Source organism: Henckelia pumila, chromosome 4 (genome assembly GCF_033568475.1).
Source record: "Henckelia pumila isolate YLH828 chromosome 4, ASM3356847v2, whole genome shotgun sequence".
In the NCBI taxonomy this organism is placed as follows: Eukaryota; Viridiplantae; Streptophyta; class Magnoliopsida; order Lamiales; family Gesneriaceae; genus Henckelia; species Henckelia pumila.
This window is the reverse complement of record NC_133123.1, coordinates 35,748,464-35,770,374: the sequence shown is the minus strand read 5'-3', so window position 1 is coordinate 35,770,374 and position 21,911 is coordinate 35,748,464. Positions and strand designations below refer to the sequence as shown.

General features: G+C 34.1%; 5 protein-coding genes across 8 annotated transcripts; 1 reads left to right on the top strand and 4 right to left on the bottom strand.

Annotated features, from left to right (window-relative positions):
* The first annotated feature begins 2,288 nt into the window (after positions 1–2,288).
* On the top strand, positions 2,289–3,875 carry LOC140866273 (uncharacterized). Of its 2 annotated transcripts, XR_012144838.1 has the most exons (3): positions 2,289–2,893; positions 2,978–3,110; positions 3,527–3,875. XR_012144838.1 is itself a non-coding variant. In XM_073271234.1 (2 exons), the coding sequence occupies exon 1, from the start codon at positions 2,353–2,355 to the stop codon at positions 2,890–2,892; it is 540 nt and encodes a 179-aa protein (XP_073127335.1). In that variant the 5' UTR covers positions 2,289–2,352; the 3' UTR covers position 2,893; positions 2,978–3,517. The 2 variants fall into 2 exon arrangements, 1 of the variants encoding a protein (XP_073127335.1); XM_073271234.1 differs by lacking the exon at positions 3,527–3,875 and having other exon boundaries at positions 2,978–3,517.
* Positions 3,876–4,538: 663 nt separating this feature from the next.
* Positions 4,539–6,794, bottom strand: LOC140866621 (uncharacterized). Of its 2 annotated transcripts, none has more exons than XM_073271651.1 (3): positions 6,602–6,794; positions 5,371–5,585; positions 4,539–4,943 (listed from the first exon to the last, which is right to left on the bottom strand). In XM_073271651.1, the coding sequence occupies exons 2-3, from the start codon at positions 5,536–5,538 to the stop codon at positions 4,737–4,739; spliced, it is 375 nt and encodes a 124-aa protein (XP_073127752.1). In that variant the 5' UTR covers positions 5,539–5,585; positions 6,602–6,794; the 3' UTR covers positions 4,539–4,736. The 2 variants fall into 2 exon arrangements, with proteins under 2 accessions (XP_073127752.1, XP_073127753.1); XM_073271652.1 differs by having other exon boundaries at positions 5,371–5,580; positions 6,697–6,722.
* A 611-nt stretch (positions 6,795–7,405) lies between these two features.
* LOC140866527 (uncharacterized) lies at positions 7,406–10,266 on the bottom strand. Its single transcript, XM_073271529.1, has 4 exons — positions 9,647–10,266; positions 8,243–8,326; positions 8,070–8,159; positions 7,406–7,833 (listed from the first exon to the last, which is right to left on the bottom strand). Exons 1-4 carry the CDS (start codon positions 10,055–10,057, stop codon positions 7,579–7,581), a joined length of 840 nt encoding a protein of 279 aa, XP_073127630.1. The 5' UTR covers positions 10,058–10,266; the 3' UTR covers positions 7,406–7,578.
* A 2,214-nt stretch (positions 10,267–12,480) lies between these two features.
* Positions 12,481–14,992, bottom strand: LOC140894655 (actin-7-like). 2 transcript variants are annotated; one of them, XM_073303221.1, is made up of 6 exons: positions 14,823–14,992; positions 14,255–14,324; positions 13,766–14,159; positions 13,060–13,673; positions 12,866–12,950; positions 12,481–12,788 (listed from the first exon to the last, which is right to left on the bottom strand). In XM_073303221.1, exons 2-5 carry the CDS (start codon positions 14,312–14,314, stop codon positions 12,885–12,887), a joined length of 1,134 nt encoding a protein of 377 aa, XP_073159322.1. In that variant the 5' UTR covers positions 14,315–14,324; positions 14,823–14,992; the 3' UTR covers positions 12,481–12,788; positions 12,866–12,884. The 2 variants fall into 2 exon arrangements, with proteins under 2 accessions (XP_073159322.1, XP_073159321.1); XM_073303220.1 differs by having other exon boundaries at positions 12,481–12,950; positions 14,823–14,991.
* A 5,788-nt stretch (positions 14,993–20,780) lies between these two features.
* LOC140867285 (RING-H2 finger protein ATL78-like) lies at positions 20,781–21,545 on the bottom strand. Its single transcript, XM_073272358.1, has one exon. The coding sequence runs from the start codon at positions 21,512–21,514 to the stop codon at positions 20,795–20,797; it is 720 nt and encodes a 239-aa protein (XP_073128459.1). The 5' UTR covers positions 21,515–21,545; the 3' UTR covers positions 20,781–20,794.
* Between the last annotated feature and the right edge of the window lie 366 nt (positions 21,546–21,911).

The following is a 21,911-nucleotide window of genomic DNA, read 5'->3' as shown; positions in this document are numbered from 1 at the left end:
TGCAATCGTGATGACGGTTAATAAGTCATCTGAAAGTGATGCTAATAACCGGCGTCAATGAGTGTTGTGACCGCTCGGATCAAATCTTTGGGTACAACCACACTCGCCTAGAACCCCACACTATAACGGTACATCCGGTTCTAGAATATATCCTAGAACCCTCCGCTATAGCGGTACATCCGGCTCTAGACTAAATACATGTATAACAAAGGAATAGGCTCAGCGGGTATGTGCACATGACATATGAATATGAAATGCGGTAAACCATACATCATGCCACATAATAATGTCATAGAAATGTAACATATAAACATGTATACTCGTTGACAATTTCAGTCAATGTGTACATATCTTTAAACTAGTTCAAGTCTAGTAGGACCTAGGTTCCAAGCCTATATTTAAAAGTTCAACGTATCACTACATAAGTTCTATAAGCCTTAACTAAGCTAGTAAATACTTCCAAAACTTAATAAGGTTTCCGGACCATACTTTCGTCCGTAGTAAGCGCTTTGGAGTCGCTTGTTTTGGAGGACTATAACAACACCTTTATTATTTCAGAACCTCTCTATTAACCGATAGAGCCCTCAAGTGTATACCTCACACTATATATAACTGAAGAAGAAAACTCGGAATTCGTATTTCAAAACTGAATCCGAATGACCCTATTTATAGGCAAAATCTCGGCGAAGTTCGGAGCCTCCGTTCCGGGTTCGGAGCGTCCGAACTCTGCATGCATGACACGTGACGATCGGAGCGTCCGAACTTGGGATCGGACCGTCCGATCTACTGACTCTTGGACACATGTCAAAACTCGTGACTTAGTCATCGTGCATTGTTGGCTGAGTGAGTTCGGACCGTCCGATCAGGATTCGGAGCGTCCGATCCTGCCCTGCCTCCGAAGTTAAATACTATACTTCGTTGCCTCCGAAATGCTGAGTTCGGAGCCTCCGAACTGGCCCATGCACAAAAGTCCAACTTTTGCTTCTGAAGTCCAGTTAAGCCCTTGAGTTGGTTAAATACTAACAATTAATCATGTTTATCATATTATTATCTTAAAATGGGTTTTAGGTTACTACAAATGTCATATAACTCATCCGACATAAAAATCTCATGTATAACTCAAGGTCTAAATTTCAAAATCAATTGTAACAAAATCCTTCTCACACAACTCCACATATGTATTGTGTGTCAAAAAATAGTTAGAATTATGATATTTACATTTTACCGAACTTATGTATTCGTATATAATGATTACTGTTTATTTCAAAAACTTATTGTTATTCTTGGATTTGATATTGTTAGATAATATAATTTGATGGGAATGAAAGAGAGCATGACTTCATGAGTTTTGCCAACTTTATTTATGATAAAACATAATAATTTGAACATAAATCGTAATAATTTTTTTACAAACAAATCAAATAAAAAAATCAGTCATATGCAATTTTTAGCCTAAGATAAATAAAGGCCCCGTTTGGAATGAGAAGCCAGCCCAAAAAAACACCTTTTTTTTTTAAAAAAAAGTGCTTTTTCAGCTGATAAGGTGTTTTGATGAGTAAAAAAGTGCTTAAAAAAGCACTTTTTTAATTAAAAAAATTTGGTTTTTAGAAGTCAAAATTTATAGCTTAAAAAAGCACTTATTTTAAAAAATGACTACAGAATCCAAACGGGCTCAAAGTTATATATAGAATTGTCAAAATGGGCTAGGTTTGTCGATAGGCTCACCCCATATACAATTGGTGAGTTAGTTTGGCATTTTCCGATCCGCCTAAAAGGTGAGTCGGCTCGTCTCGCCTAATGGTGGGTTGTGGTGGGCTGCGGGTTGGTCCGTCAAAACCCACCAAATTACACGTAGGCCCGATCCGCCACCTAAAATAGGTGGGTTGGTTGATGTTTTTCCAACGACAAAAACTCTTATAAGACGGTCTCAAGGGTCATTTTTTTTAGACGGGTCTCTTATATGAGTTATCCATTAAAAAATATTATATTTTATGTCAAAATAATTATTTATTATTATAAATATAGGTAGGGTTGACCTGTCTCACGGATGAGACCGTCTTAAAAGAGTGTTACTCTTTGCCAACCCGCCTAAAAGGTAGGCCGGTTCGCCCCGCCTAATGGTGGGTCGCGACGGATTGTAGACCGACCCACCCGCTAGTTCGTTTTGACAACTCTAATTATCTCGAATCCAACTAAATGACTCGAATGTAGGAAAACCCGACCCGTGCCCACCTATCTAATTCGACCCGGCCCATCTTGGCCTCTAAACCTCAGAGTAGAGGGTTTGCGATTTCACTGAGAGATGAAAGCAAAGCTCCATTTCTTCTCCACTGATTGACATTTTAATCCAAGATGAGGCGCCACTGTTCTCGATTGATCTCTCAAACGATCACGCGCCGGAAAAATTCCAATTTGATTCGAAATTTCGCGGCTTCAGCTCAGGAATCGAAGCCTCCCCCATCCGAAAGAGTTTCAGCAATCGTGGACGAAGTTTCGATGCTCACACTGCTCGAAATCTCAGATTTAGCGGAGGTTTTGCGTAAAAAGATGGGGATTGAAGAAATGCCCATGATGGGGGTTATGATGCCGGGGATGGGATTTGCGCCGGGAATGGCGGGGGTGAAGGGGAAAGCAAATGGCGGGCAAGCTGGGAAAGAAGAGGAGAAGAAGGAAAAAACAGCATTTGATTTGAAGCTCGAGGGGGGTTTCGATGCGGCTGCCAAGATCAAGATAATTAAGGAAGTGAGAGCGTGCACGGATTTGGGGTTGAAAGAGGCCAAGGATCTCGTGGAGAAAGCGCCCACTTTGTTGAAGAAAGGGGTCCCCAAGGGGGAAGCTGAAAAGATTATCGAGAAGATGATCGCGGTGGGAGCAAAAGTTGTCATGGAATGAGGTGAAATTTTTAGTTGTATTGTTGGATTTAGCAAGTTTCTGTTTTAATTTCCGATGTTAATTTTGCTAATGTTGCTGTTAACAGATAGTTCCCGATTTCCAAACATCAATCGAAGTAAATGTATGTTGGATCAAGTCGAAAATTCTATACCATGGACAGCTCCCAATCTCTTGCTCCTCCTCCTGCCCCAGCAGCTACTAGTGAGAAAGAGGCAGCAGTACTTATCATATTCCTATATATTTTGGGAGGAAGTATTTGGTTGTAATCTCTCATTGTTGGATGTTTGATCTCATGACTTATCATATTCCTGTGTTTTGGGAGGGAGTTATTGGCTGTAATCTCTCAATGGATTTGATTTCTTGAATCTTTTTTGTTTACCCCTCTAGTTGATGTTTCTTGATCTTCTTTGAAGTATAATCCATTGTTTCCTCTGTTTTTGGTGTTATGTGCGGAGTCTGAACTTTAATCAGACCTCAATTGATTGTGTTTTATGCGTATATAGTAGCTATAATTTATATATCATTTACATCTCTATGGTTTGCAATTTATTATCGCACAAAGGTTTTCCGTTGTTTTGGCTGATGATTTCTGTGTATTTTATCAGTTATGCATTTTCTGCTTCCGCACTTGCAGTTTCCAAGCATGGAATTTTACTTGGTGCAAAATACCCAAAATACAGAGCAACAGCCTGAGGAATAGTGCCCGCAGATGTCTGCAGTTTGCTAATGATCAGGCTTGGGATGGGTTTTTATAGCCAGAGATCCTTACAAGGAGTCGTGCAATTATTTTGAGTCATTTTGATCCTCAAATTCAAGTTGTTTGTTCTTTCATTATTCATTTTGAATTCTTGAACAAAGCATTATATTTACTTCCAGTGAGTTCGTTCTTTACTTGCTTGGTTCTAATATGCAAGTGAAGTTACTTGTCTGTTTTAGAAAACAAAAATGGAAGTTTTATTTTTGCAAGGCGTTGATAAAGTTTTACCAACAGCAGATATACAATGAATGACGGTGAGACAGTCTCACGTGAGTTTTTGTGCACGAGAAAATAGTTGAACCTTTGCAGTGTTGATCCCTTATTAATTTCAAGAAATTCAATTTGTGTTAAATTCTGTTCATATACGTTAAAAGTTCATATTGGATTCTTTACTATCTGATATTGACTTTTTAGCCCACACTGGCATCCCATTGTTGACAGTGTGGAAACCCGCTGGAGTCTGTATTTCCTCGTGCTAGTGGTTGAGTAAATAGTTATATATATACTTGAGATAACTTCTTCGGCTTTGGATTTATACGAAAAGGGGGCTCAGAATGCATTTGGTGGATTTTACCGGCTAATGCATATCATTTCAACTTGTAAAGCACTGCTGCTTTGATTATATTTTCGAAGAAGTTGCATTCACAGAACTCGTCTTTCCAAACCAAGGCTCCTTGATCCAAAGAAGATGAGAGAACAGAAGGGTTTTGATGATAAATCCAGAGGACTTCTACCCCGCCCTACTCACACACATAAACATACAGGAATGAACTATTAAGTTTGTACCAAGTCCCTTTTATTCGCATAAATTCAGTAGGTTTTATATTTCAACATAACATGCTTTTACGTTATTCCATTGCATTTTGTAAAAATCAATGTCAGTCAAGTCTACAACTAAACGAAACTTTACTCACGCATCGTTCTCTTGAGTATAACAAGTAAAGCTAACTTCACAACATTCCAACCACCAGCCGGAAAGCTTAACCTGTTCAAACAAGTGGCTACAAAACTAGTGGCATCTACAACCAAAAATGATGCATAGTTTTAGTTTATGAACCACTTCTTCCTCCATTTTTCCTTGAACAAATTACGACGACTTAGATGTTGAAGTAGAAGTGCCAAATCCAGGGTATTTGGTCGGCTTGATGCCAGCTTTTGTAAACCAGGTAGTGTAGAGAAATTGCTTGTGAGGCCCAACATGGTTGCATAGTAGCCTCACCTTTTGCCTTTCCCTCATCCATCTCAACAATATCTTCATGTGCCTCTTGCTATCCAATCCCCTCAAACCAACTTCCTGCTCAAACAAACAGCATCAGTCAAATATTACATTCAACAAAATTCAACCTATAATTCTACATCCTGCACTAAATAATCTATTCTAGTATTTACCGGAGACATGATTCATCGTATCATTACCACCATGTAGCAGATAAAACCACATCATTCATTTTGTTTTGAAGTTATGAGCCACGATCAAATGCCTATTTGACACCTACAATTAATGTAACTATTCAATTATTTAAATTGTAATCGTTATGCCTAGTTTTACTATGTTGAAGCAGGAGATCGCAAAAACTAAATTTCCTGAAGAACCAACCCAACCAGATTTTTATATACGAGATACAGGAAGATGTGTTATTATTTTCTTTTTTCTTTTTTCTTTTTTTTTTCCTTCCTGTTTTTCATTTAATTTGGGATCAGCACCATTGTCCAGACAATACCTTAACATGCTCCCAGGTATCAGCAATAGTTAGTGGACCATGTTCTTTCAAGATGTCAAAAATCACCCTAGTGATTGTTTGTGTTTGCTCCGGTGGTGTCTTGAGTTCTATTGGCTTCATCTTTGGTTTTGGTTTCTTTGCAACATACCTTATTGCTGTAGCAAACATGTTCGTCCTCTCCGACCCACACAAACTCAAAACAAAATGCTACTCAGCTGCAGGGAAACAAAACATTTGAATGACGACATCATCATCAAACACCCTTTAAGATGTCAAATTGCATACGACATGAACGTATAGCATAAGCATTCATGTTCGTTACATAGAAAGAATCACAATAAAATCAACCTCCCAGATTCTGAAATAATACAATCACCCCATGACAATTCATCAACTTTTCCTTGCACAAATTTCAATAAACTTGTTTAACTGTGAGTAATTTTCTTTATTTGCAAAAAATATGAACGTACTTGACCAGTTAAAACTTAAAACCAAGGAAAGACACCTATTGAGGACCAACCTGAATTCTGATGCTACTATCTGAATTTTTGTAACATAACGAACTATATCCCAAAATTAACATAACATATTCATAAATAATTATATTAGCAAGATCATGCATACATATTTCATTACTTTCTAAACCAAAACTGTCAAAAATAATTATTTAAGCACAATTCCGATGTGATACTAAAATATTGAATCTGAAAATAATACAAAATAATTTCCAAAACGGTCATGCATGGTGCAGATGTGAATAAAAGATGCCAGATATTCTCTTATTTCAACATAATAATATAACACAACGGTGAAAGTGAAACACAACATTATGCATTATGCAAACATAGTCTCAAATCCATTTTCACTTGACGAGCAAACCAAGATAAAATATGGGTGCTTCACAGTGCTAACCTTTAAAACATTTTTATCAGATATTTCAATCGACCAAATATTTTAAATTTAAAAACAGAATTGGTATTTCATCCTCATTCCATTTCACTCCACATAGACAAGAATTTTGTTTGCAAGTTTCAAGAGCCAGGCATTTTTCGCCGAAAGAAAACAGAATAAAATAAAATAAACCAAATATGCAAAATCACAGACACAATTCTGCCCTAATTTCATCAGATTTCAGTCCACTACTTCAAAATTTCCACATCTCAGCATGTATTCAATTCAATCTTTAGTTATACAAAATACCACAGCACATAAAACACTGCAATAAACTAACCAAGAAATTTTGCCATCCTCCGCAAAACCAAAACTTTCTTCTGTCATCCTCTGCAAAACCACAACTTTCACCATCTTAAACCCATTTTTCCTTACCTTGAATAAGATTAAGTAGCTCCCCCAATTGACGGACTGGGTGGAGGGTTTCTTTCGAATTTTGTTCTCTCTCTTTCTATCCCAATATGGTACTCTGTGCTAGTCTGCTAGATAAGTATCGCCGAGGGTGGGCGTCCGGGTCGGGTTCGGATAATTCGGATAGAGTACCCGACAAATCTGGTAGTGATTTCTTACTACCCGAACCGAATAAAAATCGTTACCCGACTTTCGGGTACCCGAAATTTCAGCCACCCTTCAAAATTAGAATCCTTGACCTTTTATGAGCATGATGAGCCTAACTTGGAAAATTTTAATAAGCATAAAATTTCTGTCAATAAGCATTAATCTTTCATGATCCGAATCATATTATATATATATATGACAATAAAAAATTTTACCAATTGACTTTCTGGGGCTTGCATTTTTTGTCCATCTAAATATCAATTTATAAATTTATAATTTAAACACTGAATTTATGTTTAATTTTTAATTTAATTACTTATCTTAATTCGAACAATTTATAATTAACTTTTTCCTTTGTGAGAATTACATTATTCAAATATTTTCAAATTCTTAAAAATATGTCTTATAAAAATATTTCTTAAACATTGTTCAATATTTTCAAATTATAACAAAATTTTTTAACCTTTTTTGAAAAATAAAAAAAAAACAAACAAACAAAAATATTAGGGGCGCAGTAAAGGGAAAGAAAATTATATAAGCGCATCATAATCATGCTTTTGTTATATCCCTACCAATGTTTGATTCTCAAAAAGAAAATCCTAATACAAATCCAAGAAAATAATTTTTTTATTTTCGTTCAGACAACCACAATCAGCACTTTGCTATGCTTTACAACATTAGAATCACTCCGAGCTCGGTTCAAGCGGCCATGGCATCTTTTTCTTCGGTTGTAAAAGGGATTGGCTTGGTTGGAGCAGGCAACCGACCGATGCTATCCACTTTATCTTTCTGTTTTGGTGGAGGCCTTGCTGCTCTTGGAAGCAACCTGCCCTTCTTCTCAAACCACTCCGGTTTCAGTAGAGCCCGCAACCCCAATTTGTTATAATAGACTCTCCTCACTGATCCACCAGCCGCTTCTACGGCAGCTTTTGCCCTCACAGTTACTCTAGAAACCTGTATAAAAAACCCACAATATTCCAAGATACTGTTAAATTCCGTACCTGAGAAGCATGGAATTAGAATTTTTGCCTAGGAGGGGCCAAAACCTTAATTTGAATGACTGAAAGGAGCTCACAAATCACAATTCTGTGCATATATAATATGTAAAAATATTTGTTCTGAGTATATATGAATTAATAAAAACATCAAATCTATAATAAGCTTCAAGAAGGAGCAAAAAAGAACATGACCTCAAGATGGATGGGCCACTGAATATGTTCAGCACCACGAGCCATCAGTCTAACACCATCTTCAATTTGCTTCCCTATTGCTCCAGCGTCCTTTTGTTAAAAAAAAAAATGTCGTCAGACAAAGCTAGAAATAAAGTGGGGAAAGAAGATGTGGGCAAAACTAATGTGCATACCTTGAGAGTTTTCATCGTGATCAACTCTGAGGAATCAATCTTTCCAGAATTTATCAACATTGCAATTTTCCCTAAACCGACTGGCTGTCACAATCACAGAAATATAATTACAGACAATTACTTGAAAAGCAACATTTTTTTCTGCACAAAAAATCAAGAATGTATTTTCCATGTGAATGTGAGAATGCCACAAAAGGAGAGAGATATATATATAGATATTATTCAGATTGATAGTGTGCTTTTATTAAATAAAATCCTCATAGGGCCACAATAGAGGGGGAGGAGCAAGCTTGTCAACGACTCAACCAGATCATGTATTCAATGAAAACCATATGACTGAAGAATAACGAATGGCATTTAACTAAAGGTTCAAAAGAGTCAAATTTGACCCCAAAAAAATTGAGCTCGATCTTATTTGACTTCACACGAGGAAGCTCAAGTTTTGGCTCATGAGCTCCACTCACAAGCTCAAATTTTATGAACAAATTTGCAACCTCAAAATTCACACATAAATTAAAATAATACTATATTTTTTTTTATATAACACGGAAAATATTAACTTTTATTACATATATAACTAACTATTCGCAAAAAATTCATGCATGTGAGCTCTTGAAAAACTAAAACTGAGCATGAACTTAGGAAACCTTGAGTTCCATCATGCTCGTGAACGTTTGTGCATCGGCTCACTTGACAATGAGAAAGCATCATTTATATAATATTAAATATTCAGTTCGCTCATTCTTCATCAGAGTTGGTCAAAACCAAAAAGTATTACGACTGAACATATGGTGTCTGCAATAATTTGAAGAGCTGAGGATGACAAGACTTATAAATACTAGCATAATTGCATTAGCTCAGACCTCGATTTATTGGAATTATAATTCTCATAGTGAAGTTCCACATACAGGACTATCAATCGACAAAATTTTCACAAGAAGCAAAAGTGCATAAGCCTTGTCGATGTGGTTTATATATTAAGGAACTGAACATGGGTTAGGATGCACCAATGTAGCACGCCAAATAAAAAGGTAAATCTAATTGTCCAGATTAACTAGCATTGGCATGAATGCATTGATACACCTAAATGAGCAAAGCAATGATCATTTGTTTTTCCACGAAGAACTCAATGTAATAACTATAAATGATAACACACTAACATCTATAGGGACAAACACGAGAAAGTAAAAAAATTAAATGTGGAGCCATGAACCATGAACATAATTCACGAAATAAGCAAGTGCAGGCACCCAATGACAAAGGACATTAGCACGAATTAACCACTAGATTGTCAAAGAAAAGAGCGTCTCTTCCTCCGCGCTCTAATCACCAATTACTGACGCGCGGAGTCTAAAACAAATGACAAGTTCATTCATCACACAACGCACGCGAACAAGCAAATACCTGAAATGTGAGGCTGAAGGGATTCTTAAATCCACGTTTTGGGAGACGACGGCGGAGGGGTGTTTGGCCACCTTCAAACCCAAACTTCATCGTACCACGAGCCTTTTGACCCTTATGCCCACGACCAGCTGTCTTCCCCTTGCCCGACCCGATTCCCCGACCCTTCCGGGTCTTCTGCTTTCGTGCTCCGGGATTATCCCTCAGATCATTCAACGCTAATAAACTGCTGTAAGCCCTCGCATTGTGAAAATGAAAACTTGGCTTCGAATTATCCCACGGAAATCGCAAGGTCTGCAGGAAATCGCGACGGTGGGGCTCGAAAGGCGAAGATACCGAGATGGGTTTTGGGTAATCTCTCTGAGCTGCGCGGATTGAGGTTGATAGAAGCGAGATCGCTCGTCTCCTCAGCATTTCAACGTTGGGCCCGCAGATATACGAATGCAATGCACTAAATCGTGTGCAGATTTCTGGGGTTTGTAAATTGCTCAGAGATCTAGTAAGATATTAGGGTTTTCATTCTCTGATCAATCAGGTATTTGGGGCATTTCTGGAGAGGGTTTTAGCTTGTAAAACGACGCCGGACAACCTGTGCAAAAGTGAGCCCAAATACAAGTCGTCATTGGGCTAAACCTTGCCAGGGTTGGGACACTCCATTTATCAATATTGTGTTCAATTCCATTTTTATTTAATAAAAAATATATTGAAAACTTATTTTTGTAAATTTATCAAATAAAAAAATTGATAACAACGATCTTTTAATCCAGTTCGATGACATTCCGGTTTCGAACTGGGTTATACTTCTAATCCAGATTGATGGGATTTCGGTTTCGGATTGTGTTATGTCCTTAATCGGATAGATTTGAATTCGTTAATTCAAAATGAATCAAATTTTTTTAAGTAGGATTCGAACCTACAACCAATGGGTCCGTTTGAATAATCATTTCTAAACCCTATTTTCATTGGATTTTGTCAGGTGATTTTTTTTTTTTGTTTTCGAGTTTTCTAAAATTTGAAAATGAAAACTCATTTATATATTTGGTGTAGCTAAATCCAAAACGGTATCACATAAGATTGGCGTGGTTCCATTATTATCTATACCTATTTATTATGTAAGAGGGTCATAGCATGGTCTCTTTTGGTATGGTCACAAAAAAAATTACAAATTTTTTTTAAAAAATAACAAAACAAAACTTAACCGCAACACTCAATTAGGTTGAGAAAAAAAGTGGGAAAGAGGTTATACAATTATCATCACCTTCTCTATATCACAATAAACATCTTTGCACTCCAAATCAAACACTAATATCGACTCACTTTAGCAAAATTATAATATATATAAAAAAAAATGGTTAAGTTTCACACGTAATGCGTGTACGATGCCGCTAGTTTTTATGATGTAAAAAGGCCTTATTTGAGATCCTTAAACAAAAATTTCCCAACTTGTCCTTTAAAAATATTTCTATAATTTCAGTCATTGGTAAGAGAGGGAGCTTAAAAAATTGTTTGATATTGGATCCACTTGATATTACTATATAGTCGAAATTACTTTTCAACAATGACCACTTAAACAAGGAGTACAAAGTTATCATATTATGGAAAGCTTTTACATAGAAACTCTGTTTTTAATAAATTATTATTCTATTTAATTTATTACCGAAATCGAAAAAATAATAATGTTGTGTGATCAATTAACTTCATATAAGTGGATGTTAGAACAATATCTGAAACAAATTTGAACACCTTGAAATTTGAGAGGGTGATTAGTATTTCTATCGACTTTATTATTATTATTATTATTATTATTATTATTCCCTCAAAAAGGTTTATCAAATTATAGATGTAACACAATATCCAAATTGCATTATTTTAATTCATGTCTTATGATTTTTACATCAAACACAAAACTCGTCTACAGCACATTTGCCTCAAATTGTACTCTAAAAATAAAATTTCCAGAATATTCCTTTATCTTTTCATTTACCTCAAAATGTTGATCTCGCCAAAACATATCCTCACAAATTATGTTATCGAGATATATTAAACCAACCTGAATTAATTCAGACAATCAATTTAATTAAGTTAAATAAATTATACGACTTAGATTTAAAATTTAGATAATAGTAGAACATTCAATTTAATATACACCATGCTAGCAACGCATGTAAATTTCCAATATATATAACATTAAAAATGATGAAAATGGCCACCACCAATGAGCCTTTAATTTAGATTAAATAAGAAAACGTATATATGAATGGAATCACAGCTGAGCAAATGGCCAAGGTTCAATTAAAAGAACACAAGGCATCTTCACATGCCAACCCACCTTTTGAACTGTACAATCCATCTAAATTATCTATCTACATCGGATGAATCCCCAGCTGTAAAAGTAAAAATACTCATTGCTTTCATTTTTTTTAATCAACATTATTATTTAAGAGTATTTATCTATTATTTGAAAGTAAACCCCAAAGTTTGCATTTACTTAATTTCATCACATAAATGGATCAAGGAATCTATAAAATATTATGAAATCCATATATAAAGTATAATTATTGAAAATTCAAGAAATGTTTATGAAAAAAACAAGGAAAAAGTAGTTGGAAACGAAGTTAAAATGTGTGGCTAGGAAGGCGATAGGCAAAAAAAATACGTAGCGACCCTTGAGATCAGGACAAGCCCACATTGTGTCATCACAAACACAGAGGAGGCAAGCATAAAATAAGATTTTGTCCACAAATTTAGATAGGTGCACAAGCCAAGACCAAGAATTTAACACTCGATTTCTATCCACAACTAGTAGAAGAAGATTTTCAAGAATAAATAACTGAAGATAAAGATTAAAAATTCTCATACAACATATATTAACATCCTTGTTTTTTCAAAAGAAATCGGCCAAAATAGGAAATGTAGGATAAAGGAAAACAGACAACATCAATATAACTCACTCTACAAACGACCTCCACAAGGGACACGTCCATCTTAAGGGCAATAAATAATTCTACAACACATGAAGGTCATTACATGTTCATCATCCATAAAACAGCGAGAACGAGAACTAATGAGAGCAGAGATAAGTTGACACTTGACACATCATAAGAAAGTATCCTCCCCTTTAACAACCCCGCACCTCAAAACTTCGCTGCGAGAACCAAATTGAATATCCTTGAAAGATAACATGAAGACTCGACTAAAAGAACTGATTGATATTGAACTCACCATAAATGTTTCATAAAGCTTAGAAGCATTTTCTGTGGACGATGGAAGGACCGGACTCCTCGTATTCGCTCTTGGAAATCCACATCTGTTTTTAAGCATAAAACCATGCATCAGCAATAATTTATAAAACATTCTCTGTGTTTTAACAGATTATGAAATATTTATTTCAAAAGATATAGGAGAAGATGACTGACCTGTTGGAAAGTGCTCAGGGATGCAAGAATGGATCCTCCGATCCACACACTGTACTTTCTCTCTGGTGGTGCAACCACCTTGATCTTCATGCTACTCGGGGCCAAGGCAGTGATTTCCTTGCTCATACGGTCAGCAATACCAGGGAACATGGTGGAGCCACCACTGAGGACGATGTTACCATAGAGATCCTTCCTGATATCTACATCACACTTCATGATGGAGTTATAGGTGGTCTCGTGAATTCCAGCAGATTCCATTCCAATCAAAGAAGGCTGGAAGAGGACTTCTGGGCATCGGAATCTTTCAGCTCCGATTGTGATAACCTGTCCATCAGGCAACTCATAGTTCTTCTCAACAGAAGAACTACCCCTGGCAGTTTCATGCTCTTGCTCGTAGTCGAGAGCAACATAAGCAAGCTTCTCCTTCATGTCACGGACAATTTCCCGTTCAGCTGAAGTGGTGAACATGTAACCTCTTTCAGTGAGGATCTTCATAAGGTAATCCGTGAGGTCACGACCAGCAAGGTCCAAACGAAGGATGGCATGCGGTAGAGCATATCCCTCATAGATTGGCACTGTGTGGCTCACACCATCACCAGAATCCAGCACAATACCTGCTCAACCAAATAAATTGATGTAAATGAGGTAAAAACCGTTTGCACAGAGTATAAGCCAACAAAGTTCAGATTCAAATCCTTATACCCACCGGTTGTACGACCACTGGCATAAAGAGACAGCACAGCCTGGATAGCTACATACATCGCAGGAACATTAAAGGTCTCAAACATGATTTGAGTCATCTTCTCTCTGTTGGCCTTAGGGTTGAGTGGTGCTTCAGTTAAAAGCACCGGGTGTTCCTCGGGAGCCACACGAAGTTCATTATAGAATGTATGATGCCATATCTTCTCCATGTCATCCCAGTTGCTGACAATTCCATGCTCAATGGGATATTTCAAGGTCAAGATACCTCTTTTGGATTGAGCCTCATCACCCACATAGGCATCCTTTTGCCCCATACCGACCATGACACCAGTGTGTCGAGGTCGACCCACAATGCTTGGGAAAACCGCCCTTGGAGCATCATCGCCGGCAAATCCAGCCTAAATTAAATACAACGATTAGCAGTAGTCTAAACTAAAGATCGAAAGATTCAGAACTAAAAGGGCTTTGATGGCATTTTAGATTATACACGAACCTTCACCATTCCGGTTCCATTATCGCAGACAAGGGGCTGGATGTCCTCACCATCGGCCATTTTTAAACAACTGCAACAAACAAACAATTCAATCAATACCATAGGACAAAGTCATCGAATCAAGCACGAACCAAGCAGATACAATACATGTTTTCTACATAGTAACCTGATATTCATAGTTCATACAAGCATACGAATTCTAAGCAAAAGATGCTTTATCAACCCCATCCACTCACACAGGAAACAATTCAACTTGATAATTTTCAAGACAAAACAAGCAAGAATAAACATAATAAAGAATCAGATCTAAAACAAAAACAGATAGATCAATAAAGATATTGCTTTCAAAACAACAGATCGGATTGAAATCAAACAAGCATCTCAAAAATCACAAATCCCACATTTTCAAATAACATATTTTAAAAAGACTACGTAGAAAAGCTCTATTCCACGCAGCTCAAATCCAGATCTACCCATAAATCGAACGATTCCAAAAAAAGAACAACAAAATTCAATCAGCTATCAATGGAAAAACGAAAACAGAAACATGATAAACGACAATAATTACCTGGATTTGGAGAGGAAACTGGTGAAGAGAGCAAGAAACTAAAGATTAAATGGAAATCCAAGCACCGATGATGCGATAATTCGAGTATTTCTTGGCTCTCCTCTGCAGCAACCTCGTCTGCCTCGGTGTGAACGCTAAAGGAGGAATCAAATGAGGTGACATCGCAGAGACCAGAAGTGTCTATTTATATACAGCATGAATGGTGTTCAGATTTTGAAATTTTGAATTTTGAATTTGTTTTAAATTCTTCATTATTATTATTATTATTATTATTATTATTATTATTATTATTATTATTATTATTATTATTATTATTATTATTATTTTAGGAACGCTTTATTATTTTTATTATGTTATTTTTTAGATCATTATTTTCATTTTTGAAGAAAAATTGAAAAGGTCATATTTTTGTGGGGATAATCAAATTTTTGTTGGGATGATCAATACTTAGTTTATTTTTATTCTCAATTTTTCACTTTTAATTTTGTGTTTGCGAATTATATCTCTCGTGTTGTAGATTATGTCCTAATTTCGTCACGTTTTTTAAATTCGCGTTGAGATTCTGACATAATTCTTTTTTTTATATTGAACAAGCAGAATCCATAATCTATAATTTCATTTTGCTCTTTAAGCATTTAACCATGAGTTTCAACTTTCAGTTTAAGTATGAGTAAAATTAGAGATTATGGATGATAACCATTAAATTTAGAGGAAAATGTTGGTCTTAGTAAGTGTTAATAATTAATTTTATAATAGTACTCGGGTACAAGCTTTGCGTACTTGTACAGTCAATTTTTAATCAAAAAATAAATACTGAAAAAATGCAAAAATAATGTTTTCATAAATAATAATCCATCAAAGTTGAAAAAAAAAATGATATTTTCGTAATTAAATAGCTATCAAATGGTTAAAAAGTGAAAGGTGGTCGTATCAACATACCAACCACTCACTTAATTATGTTTTCAAACTATAAATTTGCAAAATAGTTGTGTTTACTTTGAGGTAGTGTTAGGTGGGCTGAATGATCTGAGTGATATGTTATCGTTTTGTACTAATCCGATGTTTGTCTCGTTTAGATCGATTAAAATATATAATATGGTCAATTATATATATGTTATCGCTTGTCCAACATGAAATAATCATTTCCCATATGTACGATAACTCTATTCTTCTAGCTATAGTAGTACGTCGGATAACGTTGGTCGATGAGTACAATTATGTAGGGCTGATATCAATGGCAGAGCCAGAATTTCTAAATTACCTTGGCTAAAATTTTAAATTTTAGAATTATTTAAATTTTTAAATCGAATCACACGAGCTATTATCGAATTAATCTAAATTTTTTTCAAAATCAATATATTTAAAATTTTAAATATTTTTCGGGTCACCCGGGCTAAAGCCCGGGTGCCGCTATATGTGGCTCCGCCACTGGCTGGCATGCCGAACCCAGAATACCGAGTTTTCGGCATACCGTACCAAAATTTTTTCGATATACATATATTTTTTCAGTATAAGGAATTTTTTTTGGGTATTTATACGGTATCAATATGGATTTTTTCTACATAAAAATTTCAAAATTTCAGTATCGATACCTGTATGAATTTTTTTCATACCGATATTTTTGATACGGTATACCGAAAATCCACCCCTACAATTATGCACTTTCTCGATTCACCACAATAGAAATGCCTAAAAATATAAAAGGATTTTAAGCTAAGGATCAATTGACTTAGTTGCAAGGGTCATGAGACCACAATACCCATACGATCTTTTGTTAAAATCCAACTTGTATGGGTAATGTAGATACTTTAGATAGAAAATCTCTCACCCTCATGTATTAAAAAAAACGTAAATTAAAAATAAAAAGAAATGAACAATGTGTCTTGGGTTGAGATATATTGCATCAAATATTTTTTTTGCCCTCATCTAAACCTAATGATAAAATATTTTATTTATTGATATGTTAAAATATACAGATGTTATAAATTAAATAATAAACAAGAGAAAATATGATTTTCAAATAAGAATTAGAATTTTAGAATTAGAAATGAATTTTCATATTTCTCAACTAAATGTCCTTAGAGCAACTATGGGTGCGCTATTTTGGTGCCAAAATAGCGCACCCCTTGTTTTGCACCAAATTTGGTGCACGGAAAACTTTTCCTTTTTTAATTCTTTTATTTTGTTTTTAGTTGTTATAAAATAACAATTGATTGATAAATATTTTAATTTGTGTATATAATTATGTCTATTTATTTATTTAATTAGAGCAATTTAATATTCAAATACACAATTTAATTATAATTAGATGTCTAATTTTTTATTTTTATTTTTAATGTTTAGTCATTTATCCATTTTAATTTAATAATATGTGTTTATTAATTTGCATGATATAATTAATTATTATTGTAAATACATGTATTAATAATATAATATTATTTATATCATATAAAAACTAATCATAATTATATTATTAAATTTATAAATAGATATTAATTAAATATTAAGAAACAATGTATGTAAAATAAAAAAAAATATTACGAGAATATTCCTTTTGATAAAAATTTAAAGTAAATGAGTTGAAGATAAATGTTATATTTGGTGCAGAAATTACACTATTTTAATGCAAAATTTGCACCAAAATAGAGTTTGTGGCTGGAGATAGCCTTATGCATAGGTTACACCGTACAATTGCATAGTTTACTATTGAGTGGTACACATACAAGAAAAAAATATTACACTTGAGCTATAAACAGGATAATAAATAGAGTTGTCAAAACGAGTTAACAGGGTGGGTCGGTCCATAACCTGTTGCAGCTCACGATTAGACGGACGGGACGGCTCCTATTTTAGGCTGGTTAGAAAAAGACTAGTCCAGACCAACTATTTTAGATTGCGGAACGGACCAATCTAACGGACTTACATGTATAAATCAACTAAATTGTCATTTTTTTTTCAAAATTGTCGAAATCTTGAATTTGTTACATCACATTCTCAGTTAGTCAGCTTGCCTCATGCTCTGCTTCAGAACTAGTTTCACGTGCACCAGAATGATTTTACACATAATACTAATCAACTTTCTTTGGGCTGAAAAGAGCTATATATTGACAGAAATATACGGATATGGAGTTCAAAACCAATAATGGAGTGTAATTTGTGAGACATAAAATGCGTCAATTGCACTTAAATAATATAATTTTATTTTTCAAATAATTTATTTAGTTAGCTATATATTGATGGAAAATAAATTATTTGGAAATTCTTTATATATAACATAACTAGAGACGGGCTTGTAGTCCAATCGGTCTCACATGTCCGTCAATTAGTGTAGAATAAAATTTGAGTTCGAGTCCTTCACTCCCCTTTGTATCATATATATATATATATATATATTATATATATATATTATATATATATAACATAACTAAATTAATTATTTGTATAGTATTTATATATCTACACCATATCATGAGAGCCCTAAATAATTCATTTTAATTAAGATCATAATATAATTTTTCATAAACCAAAAATACTCATAAAATTACAAAAAAAATACTTAATTTTCGTGTAATAAAAAATAACAAAAAAACATATTTTGATAATTTTTTTGTTTATCTATAAATATCTTATCTCATAAAACATTCATCTATAACTTTTAATTGGGATAATTGCATATATCACTCTTGTGAAATCTCGGATTTGTTGATAACCTTCTATGAAATTTTTTTGAGCTAATAACCCCTTGTGATTCTAGATGTGTAGCATGCACATCTCTTTCGGCTAAAAAATAACAAAAATACTCCTACTTAAATTAATAATTAAATTAATTTTGTCTTATAATTCTATATTTAAGTGAATAAAATAACCAGATTTTAGTTAAATAACTATGAAAATTATATATAATTATTTTATCTTAATATTTGTTAGAAATATATTTTAATAGTAAATTGTATTATTACATTAAATTAAGTAATAAGATTAATTATTTTTAAAAAAATTTAATATTTAAATTAATTAAAGTGATTTTATTAATAAACTTAATTGAAAATATAAGTTAATGCATTGATATTTTAATTTAAAATTTTAATAAAGAGTGATAAAAGAGTTTATATAAGTCATTTAAGGTTAGTTTGGTCATTTTTTAGCCGGAATAGGTGTTTATGTTATAGATCTAGAATCACAATGGGCAATTAGCTCAAAAAAACTTTCATATATAGGGGGTCATGTCATCAGCAAACTCTGAATTTCACAAGGATGATACATGTCATTTATCCTTTTTAATTTATCATATAGTCTCTAACATAAAAAATATTATAAAATACAATTTTTAGCTTTTTTTAATTGCATATGATATCTCGATCTTTCACAAAAAAACATGTAACATCAAAAAAAGTTTAACACATATACAAACACTGTATGTGTGTCAAGAGATGGTACTATTATTATATTTACATATGCACACGCATAACGTATCATGTGGTAATGCTAGTTTTCAAAATTAATTCGACTCATAAAACTCATATCTAGGTTGAAACAAACAAACTAAACTATACCTCATAGTCACAAATTTAATTCAATGACCCAACTTTAATATTTTAAATCCAAACTCCAAAATGTTGATTTAGTCGAAATTTCTTGAAACTATTTAGGGATGTTATAAAATTGTTGTGGGCACGTCTGAAAATTAGTGGTCATATATCTGGCCATGTGGCATATATATATTGGTCAATCAATATCATAGGCGTGTGAATACATGTGCATATGTATGTTACCAACAAGAATCCATTTGAAAGATACATTTGACACCCCCACCTTAACAAATTTTTTTCAAGGTTGCATCTGCCTTTCTATTTGCCCTCATGGGGGAGCTAGTAGGCATCATTTAGTTAGAAAATTAGGTCCAACTCACAATCGGTAAGTGACAAATTTCAGAATTCCCATTGAAAGATTTGCGATTTGGTCATATACATCGGCTTGTGATTTTGGTAAGATCTATATGTTTAAATTTCAGTCTTCTATTTTTATTTTTATTTTTTTTGTAGGATTAAAATGTTGATCCGGTTTTCTCTTATTTTTTCCAATACTTTTACTTTTATTTATTTTTATTATTTGTGAAAAATATATATGAAACTGGGTAAAATAAGAGAAAATGGGATGAACACAACTTACATTATAGTATTATACAGAAAAAAATTGTAGTTGTGCCTCAAATTAAATAATTATCATGGAAAAAAATTGTATTTTTTGTTCTCATATATATGTTTGTTTTTTTGTGATCTTGGTCATTTATTAATTATTAAATTTCAGTCTTAGTCTTATATATCTTTTAGTTTTTGGAAATTTTAGTAATTTTTTTTTATTGAAAGTGTTGATAGAGCTACACAAATCATCGTCACATCGCACTGCATTATATCGTTACTGTATCAATGTGTCATATTAGAAAATGAACTTAAATTGTGAAAAAATAAATATAACAGACTGAAACTAAAATTTGACGATATAGAAGACCAAAATTGCAAAGAGACAAACATACGTCACAACTCACAAATCATTTCGTGCCTTTTGACTTTCAACTATGACTACACTCATGAGATAGCCAAACTCAAGCTTCAAATTTATCGAGTCCAAGAATGGATTTTTTTTTTTTTTTTTTTTTTACATTTGCTGGCTCAAATTTGTAATCACAAAATTTCACGAGTTCAACTCGATTTCGATTCATTATTACATTTAAGTTTTCTTTGTTAATTATGAATTTCAAATCATGACACCAAGAGGGAAAAAAAAAACTGCCGAAATACATTATATACACTAATTATTGCATAATTTAAAATTTCCTAATGAAAACTGCATGGCCCTACTAAAAAGTAATTAAAGCAGTTTTCCTAAAAAAAAACATTGATTAAAAGAAGTTCAAATCAACCTCAAGTACTACACTTGACAGAATCTAAAGAATCCTAATATATATTCATTTTTCAAGATTCATGAGTACTTCTTATAAAACCTTCAGGTTGGAGAGACTCAATCCTCGCAACTTCTTGCTGTGGAGTAGTCTCTGGTATCGCCCCCGACGACGTGCTAGTTGTGGCTAGATCACATGACCCCACAATTTTATGGCATGTTTCAATGAGACACTGCCTACAAGTAGGGCACGAGGAGTGAGAGTTCAGCCATTTATCTATGCATCGGACGTGAAATCCATGGTTACACTTGGGCAAAACCCTAACACGTTCACCGGGCCCGAAATCCGAAAGGCAAATGACGCACTCCGTGTCCAAACCTGGCAGCTTGACTTCACTCGGGTAACTTATTGTGAGGAACGTTTTGAGTGCCCTCTTCTTGATCCCCTTGTTGGCTACGCGAGCGGTCGTCGTTTCACCGGCATGATCGGTCGTTAACTCGGAGGAAACTAAACTTGAGCATCTCAGGGCACATTTTATGATCGAATTTAATCCTAATGAGCAAATTAAGGCACATAATAGGACTGATAGAACCATAATAACATTTGCATCGATGGAGTTGCTGTCTCTTCGGTTTGTCGGATCTAGGGTCGTCGTCGGGGAAGGCGATGGAGGTGGGGAGATGTATAAATTAGGAGTGTGTAGTAACAATTTTCTTGAATGTAAATCTTGGAATATGAACTCTTGATTCATGGAGGTTGAATAGGAGGAAATTGAAGTGGGGTTTGAAGCCATTTCTCTTGTTTTCCGGAGTACTGGAAATTAGTTGTTGGGACTCTTTTTAGTAGGTGGTGCACTAGAGAGAGCATATATAAGGGGAAAAGTGAAAATTGTTGCTCAATTTTTAATTATAAATAATATTATAAAGTTGATTTGTATATTTGCCATTTGACTAGATGTTTGCAACGTGTTTATATATTATTAAAATTTAAATATCTAGCGCATATCTAATCAGGATCAATATAACACATCTTGATCCTAGTAGCAAGGAATTCGAGATCCTTGAAGAGAAATTTCGGGTACGATTTTTGTGAATCAAGAAGAAATATGACGGAAGATCTTAGTCTTAGTACATACTTAGATCCAACTTGACTCGATTTTAGTTCAATTTGAGCTCAATATTGCTCTAAGA